The following is a 20,227-nucleotide window of genomic DNA, read 5'->3' as shown; positions in this document are numbered from 1 at the left end:
ATATTAAAAGTGATCAAATTAATCCGCTTTACTGAGCATATGAGCTGCAGAATAAATGAGTTCTAATATCGCCGAAAGTTGCTTAAACTCTTCCAGGTTAAGAATAAATCGTTTCAATCCCTAATGTCCATTATGTCCTTGGCTCACGCACACACGTACCCCGCTCAACGTCACCACCAGGCGCTTGGCCATCGATGCTAACACCCCACATTCTTGGCAACATTGGACTGCCACGTACACGCCGCGTGGTTCGATGCAGCCATCACCGTCACCATCATGATGGCGCCTGCAGTTGATGAGAACGGCTCGCCCGTGCATGCCAGGAAACACCGGCATCTAACCGGCAGGCCGGCCGTCATTTGAATAGCATCGAAGCGGTGAGAACATAATCGCGCCGCGTCTTTCGCGATTTCCGATCCGATCTGTCCCTGGTCGCGTATGTTTAGATGTGTGGTTGCTGGATGTCAGTGACACTATTATCGAATGTCCCCCTCCCATTTCTCGCTTTCATCGTCACTCTCTCTCCCTATCACCGTCAGGAGAAATGACTTGAGAAGCGTTTGATGCTTCACGCGAGACCTTCAAGAAGGGGATGAGAGAAACACACACACCCTCCGCGAGGGTGGACGAGGGTTGTGTGGTGAGTGTTTTTGATTTCTTTTGTTTCCGCAAACGCAGGCGTCCACCGGGCGTGGGGTGTAAGTGACACACACACACACACACACACACACACACACACACACACGGGTTGATGCACGCAGACAGCATTAACGCGGGGAAATGTTTTCCCAAAAATTAAGATGAAATACGAAATGATGCGCCGCACTTCATGTTTTGGGTGAGAGGAGGGCATTGGGGGAGTGTTTTAGGTCCGTCTTGTTCTCCGTCAGCTGTAGTAGCGTCAACATTTTAAGCATTACAGTTATATATATCAATGGTTGTAGTAACAACAGTCGTGAATATTATGTTGAACCACCTTAATATTACTCAACTAACTAACTACATAACTTGGATAATGTTATGAGGGTTAGAAGATAGCCAAGGGTTTAGGGAATACAACCCTTGTGAGAATACAACCCTTAGAATACATGCAAGAATACATCGTTTAGAGAAAAGGGACTATCTCAGTAACCATAGACGGGAAAAGACGTGTGGTTTTTAGGTGTGCGAATATCAGTGAAATAAAGAAGTGTAAAACAACCGACTTTATTCACAATCATAAAAGATAATAAGAACTTGCTTCAGGCCTTTGCGTTTAACAACGTTCTATTGACATTCTGGAAAACGAAAAAGTAAAAAGTTTAGTACAAATTTAGAAAAATGTCCTCAACATTCCTCTAAGAAAAGAACAAACGAACTCAAACAAACAGAAATCTCAAACCGCACACCACAACGGTGGCAACACGTGCGTCGAACCACGTGCGCCTGTCTGGGTGTGTGTGTGTGTGTGTGTGTGTGTGTGTGTGTGTGTGTGTGTGTGTGTTTGTGGGTGTGCGAAACAACGTAGCCAAGTTTGATACTTTCTACCGCTCCACCAACTCCGCATCAACCAGCATCAACCAGGCAATACCGCTTCGTGGCACTTTGTGGATGGGAATGTCTAGCACTCCGATTCGGGATGCAGGTTGCACGTTGCACACACTGTGCACACGGGTTTGGTCGCTCCACCGGGAGCGGTCTCTGGGCGCGTCCACCGATACGTAACGTATGTGGGTGCCACCATCCTCCGACCTTTCCTCTTCATTTTCCCGCCATTTTCTCGCCAGTTTTCGATGCCTTGGTCCGTGCTCCTACAGTCGACGTCGTCGTCGTTGTCGTCGCCTTCGTTGTTTGCGGCTGATGGCCAGCATAAGCCGCCTCGTCTGCGTTTGATGGTGTGTGGCCTCGAGCACCACTTCCACATGTCTTCCGGGCGGGAGCGGTTTCCGCTGGCCGGCGTACGGCGATGCCGGCGACTGCTGCTGCTGCTGCTACGGCTGCTGCTTTCGACATGCTGGCTGGCTGGCTGGCTGGCTGGCTGGGTGGGTGGTCGGTCTGGTCGGGGTGTTGGGTTGCTGCCACCGCCAGAGATATGCTGGTGAGAAGTTTCCGATCTCTGCCGCTGATGTATGTGAGCGATGTTTGGTGCTGGACCATTTCCTTTCCTGCCTGCGACCCGTACTTCATCGCTCTCTCTCTGTCTCTCTTCCCTTGGACTCGATTTGGAATGGGTTGTTGCTGCTGCGGGGTCTACGCGAGGTTTCGTCTGGTGGCAGCTCGCGATACTCGTCCACCAGTTGGTTTCGTGGCCGACAAGAAGAAGGAGAAGGAGGAGGAGAGTGTTCTCCAATTGAGCCACCATTTCTCCTCCGATTAGAAGAGGTGTGAGGGAAGTGAAATGAAAGCAAAAAAAAGGAAAATGGTTCGAGGAAAACGCCGGTAAAGAGAGAGAGAGAGAGGCGCAAGAACAATACGTTTCTATCGTTTGCGATTGTGAGACGTGTTTTTTTTTCGCCTCCTGGAATGCTCCGTGGCGCAGCAATCACTCCATCCAAACCAAAATCGGGTTGAGCGCCACCGGGGAAACACACACACATACATACACACAGACGGGACCAGTAGGTCGCCCGAACGTCAAACGTCGGCAACAGGGAAATTGATTGTTACCCGGGGAAGTCCGGGAAAACAGTGATCAATCATGAGTTTTGTGCCCGGTTCGATCCGTTCGGGATCCGGTCTTGGACACCATCACGACCACGTCCTTTCTACCTCCCGGTGCGCGGGAGGCTTTTTTTCGATTTTTTCGCCCCCTACCCCTCTTACCGGCCTATGCTGGCATCTTTGAAAACGAGTATTTTTTTCGGAGCCCCACTAGAAAGAGAGAGAGAGGGAGAGCGCGGGAGTCCTTTTTCGTTTGCCACCGAACAACGCGACAACGACCACTGTTTGATTGAAGTTTTTGTTCGGTGGAATGGCGGGCAGGGAGAGGAGCAGGGGTTGGGGAAATGTGGGATTGATTGAGTGAACGGTTGCAGAACGGATCAAAACCGATTTCGTCGATAGAAGAGCTGATAGGTGGCTGGCTGGAGCGACGCAAATGTCGTTCGAATCGATCAAAGGTTGGTTTTTGGTGATTTAGTCCGACCGACCATCCGTGGACCGCCGATAGTTGAACTCTAATTTCGTTCACTTCGGTTGCCCGGTTTCCTTTTTTTCGGTTTTTTGTAGATATGTTTGCTCGTCTTGTTGATTCTTGCGGGATGCGTTTCTTGAGTCCGGTTGCAGCATAGAACAAATGCGGCATAATTAAGAGCAACGGTTCGGTTCAGTGGAGGTCTGCAGATTGGCTCGTTTGAATTTCGTTTGATGAGAGGTCAATCGATTCGTAGCAGACTGACGAAATGACCACAGGATATGATAAGAAGTCTCAGGAATATGTCTTGCTTTTGAAGTTTTTAGTGATTTGTAGGGAAGTTTTTAAATTAAAATATTGATTGATTACGGATTGAAGAGGATTAAAAAAGAAGTTAATTTGACGAAAATTGTAATTTTTTTTTAAAAGAAGTGGCAAGACACGAAAAACAACCGTAAAATATGCAGAACTTTATGGATGGTCCTTGTTTTTTTAAATAATAAGTAAAATCGAAGCCGTAAATCAATAACACAATAAATAAATTAGAAAAAGCTAAACAACTGTTTGTTTCTTTCTAATTTAAAAGCTAATGTTAAAAATTACGTTGAACTAGCATAAAAATGAGCAAGCAACTTGAAACAGCGTAATAAATGATATAAGATTGTGAGGAAACCGTGAATGTTCTCATTGTTTTCATTAAAATAGGGAAAGCCAAAGTGAAGAACGCATAAGGCGTTGTACAATTTAGAACCAAAAAAAGGAAGCAGCGCTCTGGTCGCAATTTTGAAACACTCCATTAGTAATAGTTTAAGTTTTCGCGAATGATTTGCTCTCCAAAAAAACCGAACAACAAACAAAGGAAAAACTTCCTGCAAACTCTTGCCAATCGAACCTGTCAAACGCACTTGCTAGCGCGGTACACTTGTCGTCTCCTAATTTACTCTACATTATTACATTCCGGCATCATCGACCAGGAAACCCCCGCGATCGCGATAAGTAGCACAGCTCTCCGTCACAGCACAGCATCTTTTTCTAGGGCGCTCCCCAGTTTTTACACCCAACAGGTGTGTTTTTCACGTAATTAATTTAAAGCAAGTTCCGACCGACACCGATACTCTCTCGCTCTCTGGGAGCGACCACCTGAAGCCGCTGAAGCGCTTCGAAGCGATTCAATAATCTGCCTCACATAAATAACGCCTTCGATACACAGCGCGTGCGATGGTGGCGGTGTAACGATAGCCACTGTGGTGCCCGCACTCTGTGCTTGCCAGCGTCTCTGTGGTTGCTCTCATGCAAAACCAGGAAGGAAGTTGCCTCTGGTGTGTTGCTCGAAGTGTTCAATAAGAAACGTAGAACCGAGCCTACGACGACGATGACGACGCAAGCTGGGGTCGAGAAAGATCGAACTAACGCGAGGGGGGGTGCGCGCGCCTCCAGACGGTTTGCGATTCGATCCGGAATCCGTAGTACCCGTCTGGCATCGGTTAATTGAAATTTTAAATTAAAACTTATCAATTCCAATAAATTGTAGTGCGCGCCCATTCCGGGCGGTGCGACATAAATTGCAACTGTCTCTTCCTGTGTGGGTGTTGTGGCACTGAGAGGGTCTAGGAGCAACGAAGGAAGAGAGGAGTGGTGTAAAATTGGTCCAATTTGAATGGAAAACTTCTTGCGAATACCAAGGAGGCAGCGAGGAGGCGTTTGGCGCACTTTTTGCCACGTCCAAGTGCTGCCTCCACATCCGGCTTCCGGATACGGCGCGAGCTTTCGGGGCGGGGGAGAGGGAAGCGAAGCGAACCCAGTGTGGCCTCCGGTTTGGTCGGACCGAGACGAGCAGCCAATTGAAAGGCAGCCACGTGGCACACACTCTGCTCGAATCGTACACTAAATGGCATCCGGATCCGTATCCGGCTGGTGGCTGGTGGCTGCTCAAGATTGAGTCCCCCCAATGTTGTGCTCCATCCCTGGGGAAGGGGCGAGAGGGGAAAACCAATTGCTACAAGGTGGTGCGGGCGGGCCCACCGATGGACAAGCTAGCAAATGAAGTTAAAATAAATAAAAACTCCAACTGATGTCGAGCACATGCCAGCCACCGTCGCCATCGCCGTCGTTGTCGTTGTCGTCTTCCTCGTCGTCAGTGTAGGAGCTGCTGTCAGACCAGCTGCCTAGGGGTGGCACGATTTTCCTCAAACGAAATGAAAGAAAATTGGGCTCCAGTGACTGAGTTTTTAAGAAAAATCATCTCCACTTTAATGTTTGGTCTTTTATCGTGTTCGATTTACTATTTGTTACCCACATGTGGTTTTTATTTCTTTTAAACTAAATAGATTCATATACAAACTGCTTCAATTTTCCTACCAATGAGCTATATGAACAAGAGATTATTTACAGTTTTCTAGTGTTTTATTGATATAAAGCATTGGATTGTTTAAAGTTTTTGCACAATGCTTTTTACTGTTAAACATCTGTGCTTGATTTACATGCGTTCCCTTTACCATTTACTCATTTGTAAACGTCACTTCCCCGTTCGCTTACCGTCTTCTGCGATCGGTTGCGAAATTTCGAGATTGAAAGCGAAATAAAAACAATGAAACTGGTTCACCGTTCAGCCTACACCAGGCCCGGCCGCGTCGGCAGCATAAAAAGGCGCAATCATTCCGCACATCCGTTTCCGGGGGCACAGTTCGGTTTGACATAAATTTACTCCCAAAATTGGTACACATTTGGCGTCAAACTTTCGTTATTAGTTTGAACGTTAAAGAAACCGTTTCACTCGCTCTCTCTGCTTTTGAAGGCGCACGTGTGTGTGTGTGCTTTGGTGCTTTTTGTGGCCTTCACCTCCAGCTGTAGCACCACCACCCGAAAGGGTGGGGCGCGGACACAAGGAAAAGGAAGCCGGCATCCGACAGACCGACCAACCGACCAACCGACCGAGCGCACCCGGCACGGCACGACCGAGACACAGCTTGAACTGTCGTCATCATCGATGTATTTCTCTTCGGCTGTGGCCCACCGAGCCATGGCCCAACGAACATGGGCCACCAGCGCCAGCATTAATTCTTTCCAGTCACAGCTGTTTCCGTCCCATGCAAAACGGGCCACCACGATATCACGATTCTCAACTCCCGAAGGGGTTTTCGAAGGAGAAGGAGACGAAGGGCGTTGGTGCTGGCCAAAAAGCACAACCGAACCTTACCGGGAATGTCCACCTTCATCGAGGGTGGTAACAGAAGGTTTGCTCCTTCCTCGGGAGGGGATCGATCCTCGGCGTTGGCGTTGGCCAGAACTTGGTCCGCTGCAGCTGCACCCTAGTAAGAAGGTTTAGCAAGTCCGCTAGTTAGCCCTCTGTGTGTGTGTGTGTGTTCGACCAGCAGCTGTGACCGCCTCGAGGTGTAGGGAGAGACGACAGGTTGGTGAAGATGATTACCAAGAGACGAACCAGAGGAAACCTGACCCCCGGTGCTGGCCCTGGTGCTGCTTTGTCCGCAAGGCATCCGGCAGGCAGGCAACCAAATCTCTTCTGGAGCGAGCATCTTCTGGTTGCTGCTGTTGCGGCGGCGACGGACCGGACCACCGGCTGCGACCAAATGGTCTAATGGACCATTTTGTGTCCCGAATCCGTGACGTGGCCGCACCGGCATGTTGTCGGATCGGTATGGGGATGCGTTTTGTGCCCGGATTTGCCGGGCTGCAACATTTGTGGTTTATGTTCCACCACCGGCCAACCGGGGTTTTGCCTGGGACTGGACGCTGTTTCAAAGGGGGCCGGGGCCGAGGCCGAGGATATGAAATGATCCACGTAGCAAGCAGGAGCAGGTTTTACTCTACGATGCGAACGCCAGTTGGTCGACAGATTCTAGTAATGTTCCTGTTCGAGCGAGTGACACACGCTGTTGATGTATTCTGTTGGTTTCTTGTTACTGTTCAACTCGGAATTTTGTATTTGGTACAATTATCGTTTGTTATGTTTGCTCTCAACAGTTTACTCATGTTTTTTACTTAAAGTGTTTTATAAATATTTTATCATGTCCCTTGTCTTGCATTCTTTATTTATTCTTAGTTAAACTAAGCTGTGTTATACTTCTCTTTGTGTTATAGCACAATTATTAGCCTTGTATTAGTACAAAGTGCAACATGATTTATATTTACTCAAAAATTGATATTGAATTTTGTGAAAGGTTCTTTCTTTTCCTTTATTATCAATCGTACTAATGCATTTGATTTAACATCTTTGTCGTGTCTTCAACATGTTTTTAATATTTTGTTCGTTTAATTCTATTTTTTACAAGTTTATAGCTAGACGTTTGGATATGCATTATGAACTTTATGCTTTCCTGTTATTCGTTTTAATTTTTGTAAATTATTTCTTGTTCTCTTCTTTAAGATGTTTCATAATATTTAAATTCATCACATGATGCTGCAGTTATGATGGTTACAATATAAATTTGACGAAATACTAGCTTACCTTCTAGCCAGACCGAGACAGCATTTCGATGACACCTGATGATCGAAATCGATTAAGGATTACACACTCCACACCAGCCTCAAGCCTCAATCATCAGTGGAATACCACAAGATGCCTTAAAGCATCTGGGAAATGTTGCACTCGTTCTCGGTCAACCGATCCCCGATTAAGCCTCCAGCTTCAGTAACCAGCAAGTACGCACCTTCCGCCCGCCCTGTTTGTACCCCTCCGGGGCCTTCGGGCCTTCAGGCCACTTCTGGTTGATTTCGATTTAATTTGGAAAGAAGACGCCCTAATCCTGGCCTCCGGCGTCCGGCGTGTCCGGCCTCGTGAGCATGAGATGTAATATTTCCGTTTTGGCAGATCCAATCGCATCACCAAGTGGTTGTCGTACGCATCGTCCGGCACGGGGGTGGGAGGTACGAGGTGATGGTTCTTATCTCCCGCAACAGCAGCAGCAGCAGCAACAGCACAGAGCTTAAGATGAGCGAACAGGAGGTCGGATAAGGGACGGGAACACCGGACCCCCCGACACCGAACAGTGTCTCGTGCGTTCGAGATTAAATCCTGGCCAATGATGGCTACTAACTGCGGGCCAATGTTGTCGTGTGCGTGCGTGTGAGTGTGTGTGCGAATGGTGGTCAGGTGTACACTTCTCCGGGCTCCTCTTCTAATACACGCTCCGGACACGCTAGCACATCAGGGGGAATAGCAATGGCACCCAATGGTAGTTGCTGGTGGAATTAGGGAGAACGGACAGGAGTTGTTACATCTTCCACCCACCCGTAGATGGATTGTCTTTTCCTTTCCCCCTGAAACCCCCTGCCACCACCTCATCCCTCCGTTGGTTGAAAGAGTGTCGGATATAGATAAATATATCCGGGGAATCGGAATCGGAGCAGCAGCAGATGATGACGTTGTGTTCTGGGCGACGGGAAATTTGTTCCAAACCACATCAACTTGCGCTACCTCACCAGACGATGATGATGGTGCTCTCGCTATCTGTTCCTCTCACCGCCTTTCCCTCCTCACCACAGAACAGAGGATCAGAACCCTGCTGTCCGCCATCCCATTCCAATGAACGCATGTGCTGGTCCACGTGGTTGTGGTGGTGGTGGTGGTGCTGGTGTGGTTTGCTGGCTGGCTTGGCTGGCTGGCTTGGCTGGCTGGTACCGGCAGTTCGCGAACCACGAAAAACTTTGCCATCCATTTCCGTCCATTAATATTATGAGTGGAAACTCCAAATCCACCGCGGTGGAAGGAGCGGAGCTCACCGGCTGCCGGCTCACCGAACCCCTCAACACCGAAGACCTCAACGACCACGACAAGCTAGCAGAAGAGGGAGAGAGAGAGGTACAGAGATTAGGGACGTTGGAAGCGATGGAAGCCCGAGGCCCGAGCGAGAGGTAAAGGATCAGGTGGTTTTAAGGATAAAGCATGCGGATTCGGTTGAGCAAGGGGAGGGGGAGGGTGGGGGTGGGGTGTGCTGTACTAAAAAAAGAAGGAAAAAGTAGAAGGAGCTAGAACTCCGGCATCGGCACCAGGCTCCGCCCGATGGGCTCCGAGTGGGGCCCATATGTTCTATCTGTCAAAAACTTATGAAGAACGATATTTTAATATAGGTTATGTTTCCCGTTGCTTCTGGGATTCGCCGCCGCCATTTTGCCGGAACACTCGGTTTTTTTTTCTTCTTCACTCCTCCTGCTACTGCTGCTATCCACTCCAGGATGCGGCCAGAACCGAGTGTATGTGTATGTATGTGTTCGGATGCCGCACACACTTTGCAAATCCAGCGATTTCCGTCCCTGAATCCTCTACTCCTCCTCCCTTTCTTTCTCTCTCTCTCTCTCTCTCTCTCTCTCTCTCTCTCTCTTACTCTCGTCACCATCGTCTTATCTGGCCAACGGTGGAGGTGCTTAGAGTCACACCAGGCCACAGGCCGCAATGTCTACCGGACACAAATGGAACCAATGGCACTCGCTGGCGGGTTAGCGGGCCGGGCCAGAGGTAGTGGTAATGTTGCTGGTACTAATGTCTGCCCAGGTCCATGCGGTGCATGCCACGGTGCATGCCCGGGGTCGCGACAGCAGGTGCCATGCTCCGACAACATTTTTATAAATCGATTTGTGCAGATTGTCGTCGTGCGACGGTCAGGTGCAAATCGTGGTGCAAACACACCGACACTCCGTATCTCTTTCCCTCTCTTGTGTGTGTCAACGAGTTTTTCCGACATCCAGCAGCTCGCTGTTAGAATGCTGTTAATCACAAACCACCGGAAACTAATTTATGTACTTTCGCGTGCATTCGTATTTTCCTTTCTTTTTGGGGTTCCTTTACTTTCCATGAGGATAGAGTTGTGAGGTGCCACAAATATACACACATTCACTTGTGTATTTCTTGTTGCATTGGCATTTTACATTAACTTAGTTATGTAAAGCGTTCGCTTGTTGTATTTTAGTCTCAAGATCGAAGTAACCTATTTTTACTTATTTCTTCCTCATGTAATTGGTGTAAAAATTTCATTCAATCATTTGTTATTCTGTTTGACTAATAGCGATAAAAGGATCAAGTATTTTAAGTTTTAATTACCAACTTATAATCGAATCTATTTTAATCGAATTGCAATCAATACCAACGGTATAAACATTCTAACCTCAATTTGAAATTCATTTCAAATATTGAAATGTTGAATTAATGTAACAATGTTTTTTAATCATTGTGTAGTATAAAAATAATAAGTATTAACCATGATGACATGATATTAAAGTTAAAAGAATAGAATAATAGAACAGAACAGCAGCAAAGAAGAGGGACAATCAACTACAAATGATTTGCTCTTCTGCGTGAAGAAATAACCCGCAGCAAATGTTCCACACCCCGTAACCTTCGGCCTCTTATTATGGTAGCGCAGAGCAATCGTGGGAAAGTTCATTTCCCAACCCCCTTCGGGAAGCACTCTGCGTTCATTTTCGTTCTCCTCCCCAAAGAGACGATTTTCCCGCCATCGGTTTTTCCGGTTCCTTCACTCGGAGTGCATGAACCCCGGGGTGCGAGTGTGAGTGGCGTCGGAAAGGAAAACTTCCGTCCCTTCGTGCCGCTATCTGTGTGCGTGTGCGTGTGTGTGTCTGTGAGCGACACCAGATGACTTTGTTTACATCGTGGGCGATAATTGTTGGTTTCACGCCCCTCCCCCCCCCCCCCCCCTTCCGCCGATGTGTTGCATGCTAGGATGGATTTTTTTTCTTTCCATTTTCCACTTTTTCCTTATTTTTCATTCCGTTCCATTCTTTGCTGCTCACGGCTGCAACAACAGCCGGACGAACTATTTCCGTAAATAGCAATGTCTCTGGTGAATTATGGATTCGGTTCCGAAACTAAAAATACCAACTAAAGTCTAAGAGTCTTAAACGGCTCCGGAAGGAATGCAACCGCGTGTGTCGATTGCATCCGTGGTCACCGTCACGGAATGGAATGGTCGTGGCACGGCCAACGGTAAGAGACGGCGATAGCCAAGCGATGGCGCCTTCTCTGTAATTACACACGTTTGACGAGCGATCGCCAACGAGCGATTCCCGTTTTTGCGACGGAACCGTGGCGCGACATGCCCGGTGTGGCCAGCTGCAAACGACAGGCCGCCGGTTTCGGTCTCAACTCCCCGGGACATGCCAGACATGCCATGCCAGGCGGGGCCGGGTCGAGCCGGGACACGGACCCAAAACAACGCCAAACAACGCGCTCTGCACACTGTGGCAACAGCTGCTGACGGCGTGGACGCAAATGGTTTGATTTGATTTTGACGGCTTTTCCGTTTTGTTTTCCCAGCAGCAGCAGCAGCAGCTGCTGTACACCGGGCGTACGACTCTGTTTTTGTATTTTCTCGCCCCTTCTCCTTCCTTCCATCCACCCCTGCCACTTCTTGCACCCTTCTTTCCCGGTTCGCTTTTCCCGTGGTTCGAACTGCCGAAAACAGCAGCCACAGCAGACGGTGCCTCCGGTGGGGGGACATCCGAAGCGAGGCCGAAAGGAATCCGTTCGCTCGCAACCTCCTCACCCTTCGTGGCGCTCTCCCATTTCCCCGCGAATCGTCGGGGGACGAGGTGATGGTGAAACGTGTCGATGACAGTTTTTCTAATTGGAAAAAAGGGGTTGAATGTCAATTTAATCGTTTGACCAACCGGCGACCCACACCTTTTGGGGGACGAAAACCGGGGGCAAGGAGGAGCAGCAGCAAGTGCAGCGAGAACACGAGAAGGAGGAGGAGGAGGTCCGATTTCGATTTCTTACACTCCTTCGACACTCCCACGGGGACACGAGTTCGTGCTCACGAAAGGAAAAACATTTGTCAGCACGATTGGTGCTTGGGTTCCGGTTGGTCGGTCGGTCGGTCCGTTGGTCCGTTGGTCCGCCGGTTGTTAGCGGAAAATGAAAAATGAAGTGAAACATACACACACACACACGCGCGCGCCGAATTTGAACTCGACGCTTGTGCTCCCTGACCAACCTTTGGTGCCTCTGGTGGTCGGAGTGGCGCAGACGACGTGACGCGTCATTATGGCGCAACCAAAATGGAAAATGTGTTGCATTCATCAATCACGGCGAGCAGACGAAGTGCTGCAAAGGAGCGAAGCGAGGAGCATTGGAATGTGGCGAGCGGGGATTGAGACCACACCTGGCGATGGCATGCGGGAGCATAATTTGGCTTCCCGGGGAGGGGGGGACCAAGGTGTTGCTCTCGGACTGTCAGCGGCTGAGCATGGCCAAAAAATAAAAATAAAAACATGTTATCAGGATAAGGAGCAGGTGGTAGAACAATAGATAAACAATTTGATGTTGTTGTTGGTGCATCTTTACATCTCTTTTGGTTTGGTGTTTTACGGATCTCGAATGATTTTCCGAATATTATTAACGTCTTTTTCAATAAATCTTTAAACGTATTTAAAAATCAGTTTATGCTTCAAAACTGTATCTAACATCACAATAAACTGATACAGTTTTATATAGCATTCCTAGAGTCATCTTAAATTTAAATGTTTTCAGAATTGTAAAAATTGAAACGGGATTGTCAACTCTATTGAGCAACTTTGTTAAAACAATATAAGTATAATAATATAACAATATAATATAATACAATCAAGCGAATACTTATCAAGCAAACATACTTTTCTTTGGCAGTGAGTTTTTTGTTCAATAAATATCTAAATGTTTTCCTCTACTTTCTGCTCCACAGATGGCGCTAGACGGAAAGGCAATCAAAGAGGAAATCCCCGACAAAGACACGTACGAGACGAGTGCACGAAAAATGAAAGGTAGCCATTGAACTCTTAAACCATTTCTTAAATTTAATCCCAAATTGTGTTCAAAACTCAAACACAACCGAGCAAGCACTTTGCCTCCACCTCCTCCCCCAAAACAATGAAGCGAATTTAGGATATTCTCTCTGAAATGTCAACCATTTTGCACTTAACCTTAGTCTCCTGCTTTCATCCTACACGGAAGCACTCTTCTGGCACTCCGGCACATTCATCATCACAACGTTTAGCGAAAACCAAAATAATAACTTTCCGCGCTTCGCTGGTGAGGGGTGTGTGTGTGTGTGTGTGTGTGTGTGTGTGTGTGTGTGTGTGTGTTGGTTCGTGTAACATCACGACCATCCCGACCGCCCGGCCGCCCCTTAATTGTAAATCAGGTGCTACATTGTGTTTACATTGTGTACCTCCCGCAGTTGTTCTCCTTCCTCCTTCCTCATTCCTTAAGGACATTCCATCCCATTCATCTTATCAAACCACCGGTCGTGCAGCGACGAGAGAGAAAGAGAAAAAGAGGAAGAGAGCGCGTACACAAGTACCGTGTGCGTGTGTGCCTGTTCCAACAACGACGACACTAAAGATCAGGTCAAGGACTCCACCGAAAGGCAGCGGAAGTCGTGGCTGAAATTCTTGCGTCTCCTCTTTTTGTTGGTTTTTCGGTTCGGCTGGAGATAGCGAAATCACCGGTCGCTGCTCGCGAGCGAGTGTGGCACGTGGCCGATAAGGTGGCATCAATTTCGCAGGTAACGCGAGGAGGGGCGAGAGGAGAAGGAGAACGAGAGACGATGCCACTTCTGGCGGCACAGAAAGGGATTATCGAGGGGTTAGCGAAACGTGCCCAAAAACCCGTGCGCTCTCTACTACTCTACTGCAGAGCATTGCGCGGAGGTGTCGCAGCGCTGCTGCCTCTGGTGTTAGTAGTATTCGTGGAAAAGTCTCTCCAGCTTCCAAAGGTTTTTCCACCGCGCCGTCGAGGAGATGGTACATTTTGGGGGAAATCTATCTTGCCCAGCGAGGATGTGGCGCCATCGTTGGCTGGCTGGTTGGCTGTGATTTGATAAAGAAAGAATTATATGTGTTTGGGCGGAAGTCCTTCGTCCTTCGTTTACGGTTTAAGGACCCACAGACCAACCGACCGACCGACCGTGCTTGTGGTTGACAGGAGGGTGTGCGGCCAGCGAAAAACAAGACAAACGAAGAAGAAGAAAAAGCGAAGTAAAAGTGCCGCCGCCACCACTGCCGCCATCGCGTCGACCGCTAGATGGCTGGCAGCGTGCTGATAGGAGCAAGGATAGGATAAGGACGCCGAACGCAAGGACACGCGGAGAGGCGGACGAGACGAGGCGAGAGTGGGTGGTGCCATGAATCAGCAAATGTTTGCAAATTGGTAATCATGTCAGCGTCGTTTCCGGGCTTGAGGACACAGTGTATGTGTGTGTGTGTGTGTATTTGTGTGTCTTTTCCGAGAGGGCCAAGGGGTGTTAGGTTTCGCACACCCGGGTGCTGGTCTTGTAGCATCAGCAACTAAGAGATGAGATCACCCACATCGTGCTCTCTCTCTCTCGCTCTCAGCATAGAGAGAGAGGAGGAAGGGGAACTTGCACTTTCGTTAGCAAAAACCACCGAAGGCAACCGAAAACCCCCCGGATGATGTTGTTGGCGCGCGCGGTCTTTGGCTACACCACGGGCTCGTGTAGTGTCTGTAGAGCATCAACACCACCACCACCATCACCACTAGCGAGTGGTTGGCGCGGTGTTGGCGAGATTAAAAGCGAAAGAAGGACGGTCCTCCACCCCACCCCCCCCCCCCTCACCGTCCTGGCGAAGCGAACGGTGAATCAACAGTCGCCGAATGCGAGCGAGGTCGGATTGTTACTTTGCAGCGAGGACCGTTCATTTGCATATCAACGTGCTGCGCTGCCTGCAAACGGTATGAAGCAGTGGAAACCCCATTTTCCATCATCTCGTGGTTTGGTGAAACACGCGGCCACACCAATGCCACCTCCCCCCCCGGGGGGAGCGAGTGATAATCCGCATCGGTGGTGATGCTGATGCTGATGCTGCTGTAACGGTGCGAATCGTTCGATTGATAAGCTCGCTAGACAAGTTCGTGGGAGTCGCTGTGTGACATAGGTGCTAGGAAATGGTTGCTCTCGAATAGATATTGTTCGAATGGATCGGTCTGTTGTTCATATTTGTTTATTCATGTTCATATTTTATTGTTCTCTATAAGGCATCAAAATTGTGTTCAATTTTAAATAAATTGTTTTCTATAAGCTTTCATCCGTTTGTTGCTAGTGTCTTAAAGTTTTTCTGTCTTGTTATATATTTTTCTACTTAGTTGTTAACTGATTTATTTTACTTATTTTTTGTTTCATGTCGTTCAAGTATAATAAAGCATTTCATGCTAAGCTGATTCGGTTCTAGCTTGTTTACTTTCAGTTTTTCAGTTGTGTTTCATTTCAATACCAAAAATAATGTTGTTTGCACTATAGCTTTCCTTTTTTCTTCATTTTTTTCTGTCGTTTATCCCCTTTATACGATCCGTTATCACTATCACAGCCGTTCTTTACTTTGTCGTCTGTTTTTCTTCAATGTTTGCTATTATTTTCAACCAGCTGGTGCACCTGTCCAACCATTCATTATCAATTTGCATCACTTGGAACACCTGTGCACTGCTTTAATTATAGACTCCCGCTCGGACGTTGTTTCCACAAACTAATCAATCAGTTTCCCGGTGCCAAGCGAGCAACAGCAATGGCAACAGTAGCAACAGCAGTAGCAGCAGCACGTGCAGCCCCTGCGCGGCATTGCCGATGGTTTTCCCACGATTTCCCGCGTAAACAAAACTATTTATGCAAATTGCGTGGCACCTCCGCCACGGCACGACGGCAAAAACCCCCATTGTGGTGGCGGCGAAATGGCGCAAAATGGTAATGGCCACTAAGTGTTTGGCCGCAGGAGCATGGGGCAGGAGCGCACCAGAGCAGCAGCAGCAGCAACAGCGGCAAGCGAAGGCGCCAGCAGATTTGATTGATCCATCGCGACCACCGGATCTTGATTGGTTTCCGGGGCGGCAAACCAGCAAACGATCGTTGCCCATCGTGCCGTCGCGTGTTGCAGCTTTACGCATGCCGTACGCAGGACTTCACAGGAGCGCAGCGAGCGTCCTGTAGCGGTCTACGATCCAAGTATTTGCCGGGGGGGAATCCGGCTTCGTTGAATCAACATTAGCGAACAAATTGGAATTGCTTCACTGAGGAGAAGTGGACGGTGAAAGAGTGGAGAAGGAAGGCCCCGGCAACGTTCTGTGTAGAGGGAGCGCCTGACAGTACGTGCGATAATGCTAAGACACGAGATTGACCGTCCGGCACGTCCGGCAGCTGCAATTACATCGTTTCGGAGTGGATGGTATGAGAGTTTCGGCTCCAGGTTCTGTTCACGTTCGCACTTTTCTAATACAATTTGGATTGGGTTGTAAATCGGTTAGCAGAATCCAGTGAATTAGTGGTAGTAATACCTATCCGTCGGAATGCTGTAAAGGTGCCGAGACGCGAATGCAACTTTATCGCTAAGAATCGTAAAAAAGGAAGCCCATTGCAATTTCCTCCGTTTGTGAGTGCGTAAAAGGTGGAATAATTTCGTTGCACATCGATATTTTACTCACTCATTCTGTGAATTTGCTTGTAATTACTCTTTAAACTCGCTAAAGTTTTAAATGAATATCAAGTATCTTTATATAAGGTTATCTTGTACCAACTAACAGGCTCATGTTATCTGTTTTACTCGTTTTGATTGTAAAACAAATAATCTTATGCGCTCTCCAGTATTAGTATTTGAAGTGCTGCTGGCGGGGACCGTCTTTCACCTCGCGACTGTCCCAATGTCCTAGACGTGGTAAATCCGCGGGCGCGGGCATCCCATGTTTATGGTCTCATCACCGTCGACGACCGATCGGCCGAACCAGCCGAGAAACCAACCAACCGATGGTGGCATTTGTTTTCCTTTCACACGCTTGTTTGTCCAAGTCCGTCCGGTTCACGTGCGAATGGCACATGAAATGGTCCCAGAAGTAGTAGCCCCGAAGGAGGACCTCGAGCTCGAGCAGCGAATTCGTTGACGACTTCGGCAAAAACGCGGCCAGAAAAACAAGCGAGAAGTGAGGTGTGAAGGAGGTGGGAGGAGTGAATGAGAGGGAGGGCAAATAGACAGCAAACTTCCTTCCTTCCTTTCTTCCTTCGTCAGTCGATTCCTTCGAGGCGCGCTTCGGTCGAGCGCAAACGCTGCAATCCTTCGCCACCGTTCGCCGGGGAAGGAAAAAAAAGGAATTCATACACACGCACACATACAGCCACACTCACACACATTTAAAATCCCTCTCTCTCCCTCTCTCTCCGACACAACGACCGGTGGTGAAAAGGTTTTTGGGAAACATGACGGCTTGTGTGCATCCATCTGCAAAATCATCCTCGCAATTCTTTCGCCAAACCTGTGGTGTTGGAGAGGGAGTGGCGCGGGTCGGGTCTGAGTCTCGCCACTACTGCACGCCAGCCTTTCCCTTTCCCACTGTCCCTGGCTGGACGGTAAATTAAGCCGCAGGACCAACAACGCACCCACCGGGGGAGAGGTGACCGAACGGCGAGGAAAATCGCCCTCCGGTGTGCGAACGCAGTCAGCTGATGGTGATGGAAGGAGGCAATTGAAGGGAGACCGCAGCCGTGCCGACCCGCCATCGGTGTGGAAAACCTGAAGAAAAACAAAAGAAGGAAAAAAAGGCAAGAAAAAAAGGAAAATACATCGGTGGACGGGGTGGAAAACATAATCAAACTCTTCGGTTCGGCCACAAAAGCGAAACAGAGACAGAGAGAGAGAGAGAGCAGTAGGGATAGTCTGGGAACTTGAGGTATGGGGAAGGGGATGGCGCAGGTTTTTCCACCACCCCCCGACGGAAGGTCGCGCATGAAAACATCCGCAGCGCAGCGGATAGGAGGCGGCGGAGTACCCGCGGTGAGAAGAGATTTTTATTGCCACATTTCGATGCAATCGATGAGTTTTCCCACACGGATCCGGAGAAGAGGGAGGTTGTGGTGTGGTGGCACCACCCACTAGAGGACCCTTCGGACTCCCTTTTTCTTGTTTGTGTTGGTAGCCCGTAAAGCATCAGCAGCAGCAGTAGCATAGTTCGCATGATGGTGAACCGGCCACATTAAGGACGATTTAAGCTTTTCAATCGGGAAAACGGATCGTGTTGATCGGGCCTTTGCTTTCGGAGTGGGAGGGGGCAGGGTGGCCGCGGACCACAAAACATAAAGCATTGGTTTGAGAGAGCCCGAACCGAAGGAAACGAAGCATTGCATGTGGTTTGATTGTTTGTGCGTTGCTCAAGAAGCATAAGAGCTTCAATGCTTACTTGGTTGTGTTGGTTTGCATGTTGATGTGGCAGATAATAATGGCAGTTGTCTTCCTGTATACGTTATGGCATATGAGGCTCGATTTTATGAGGAACAATTATTGTACTTTGATTCATCTTTTACTTTAAGACGTGATATAAATAGATGAATAGAGTATGTATTTTTCTTTTTATCAAATACAGACAAATGGAACACGCAGCAACAGTGCGTTGAAAATGAAGCATAAATTCCACTCCCGAGCGAGGATGGTTATGCGCCAATTTTCGTTAAATTCTGCTTCACAAACCAGCCGCTCGCCCACTGGTCTACTGGTTCTGGGACTTGAATCATGAATTTTCACAAACGCGTTGAAACGCATTTTCCGGTACAGCCGGTGTGCTGTGTGCGTGTCCGCTTGAATGGGTCTCTTGAATGGGACACACACACTCTCTCTCTCTTTCTCTCTCTCTCTCTCTCTCTCTCTCTCTCTCTCTCTCTCTCTCTCTTTCTCTCTCTCTCTTTCTCTCTCTCTCTCTCTCTCTCTCTCTCGTTTATCCAGCTGTTACCCACGCACAAACCCACGGTTCCCGCTTTTCCACGCTGGAAAAACATACGGGCCGGCCACAAAACTGGCTGCTCTCGGCCTAATACCTTCTCCGTCTACGTCTCCGTCACCGTCTCTGCTCCACTTGGTTTGGTGACAATTTCCAAAATAAACGCGTACCGGCACCGGCCGCTAAAAGTGTTGCCTCTCGCACACGCACACACATACACACCAACACATGGAGTGTGTCTGTGTGTGTCTGCCTTTGTTTTCGTACAATTTATTTAAAATAGAAAAATAAATATTTTAATACCTCAGCCACTCCACTTTAGTCCGTGGCCGTGCTGACGACGACGACGCCTCGCGTGAACTCGATCGGCTGCACAACAACGGCAGCTGTAGGCGTGAGCGGGCGTGGAAAACCTGCTGGAAGCTCCCAGCAGCGCCCACCACCCGCCGCTGGCCAGACACGAGGCGTAGGGGAAGAGGAAGCAGCGAAAACGAAAATGAGGAAAAGCGAAGGCGAAAACGGGAAACCGACGCAGGGCCCGCTTTGGCCAGCTGCAAATTTTCCCGATCACTGCACACACTGCGCTGCCTGCCGCAGCAAGCACCACCACCACAGCTCAACACCTTCGATTCGGCCGCTGGAGTGGAGGTGGCGAATGCGCTACAGAACAGAAAATTAAACAAAAAATTGAAACAAACGGTACGAACGAATGGTTCAGACCGCAGGAAATGCATTTTCCTAGCGTTGCGATTAAATTTAGATGCTCTGTGCCGCTGAAGAGCTGACGCATACCCACATGCATCGGTGGTAATCGGTTTTTGGGTGAATATTTTAAACCATGAATTGTTACTCTTGGTGTTGAGCGATCATTGTTTGGTAATTCGTCATTGAAATCGAGTTGGAATTTTTTTTTTCGGTGAAACTTTTGTAATGGAGTTGATGTACTGTATGTATGTGAGGCTGTGAGGCTGCAATCACCTTCTAGGAATTAACTCAATCGGTAGCGTGTCCACGTGCTACCTGAGAAAATCTACTGTTTGAGTCCCGTCTTCTTCAAGCATCCATTTGAAAGAATTCTTTCAAGAACAGCAAAACTCAATTACATTAAAATACTTCAACTGACGTATAAAGAAGGGGTCCAATCAGTCACTGAAAAGGTGTTACATCATATTACTGCCTTTAGTTGACAGTTCTGATGTATTGTGCGTCAAGAAAAAAGGATCGATACTGAATTCTAGATTCTCTCATGCAAATAATTGGCTTCAAACAATGGACGGGGAGCAGTTTTGTCTACCACATCTCAGCTGCTGTATGTTAGAAGCCCTCACATAAATCATTCGATCTTATATGATAAACTATACCGTGTCCTCGCTGTGTAAGGATGCCATGTTTTGCTCCCC

General features: G+C 48.3%; 1 protein-coding gene across 1 annotated transcript in view; it reads left to right on the top strand.

The window, feature by feature from the left end:
• Nucleotides 1-20,227, top strand: part of LOC125953959 (protein CBFA2T2) — a 64,454-nt gene that overhangs the window by 26,582 nt on the left and 17,645 nt on the right. Inside the window, exon 2 of the mRNA XM_049683857.1 lies at nt 12,805-12,883. Coding sequence (XP_049539814.1) covers nt 12,805-12,883 — 79 coding nt within the window. The remainder of the gene's footprint in view (nt 1-12,804; nt 12,884-20,227) is intronic.

The sequence above is a fragment of the Anopheles darlingi genome, chromosome 3 (genome assembly GCF_943734745.1).
Source record: "Anopheles darlingi chromosome 3, idAnoDarlMG_H_01, whole genome shotgun sequence".
Classification (NCBI taxonomy): Eukaryota; Metazoa; Arthropoda; class Insecta; order Diptera; family Culicidae; genus Anopheles; species Anopheles darlingi.
Note: the sequence above shows the minus strand (reverse complement) of the source record. Positions and strands in the feature narration are given on the sequence as shown.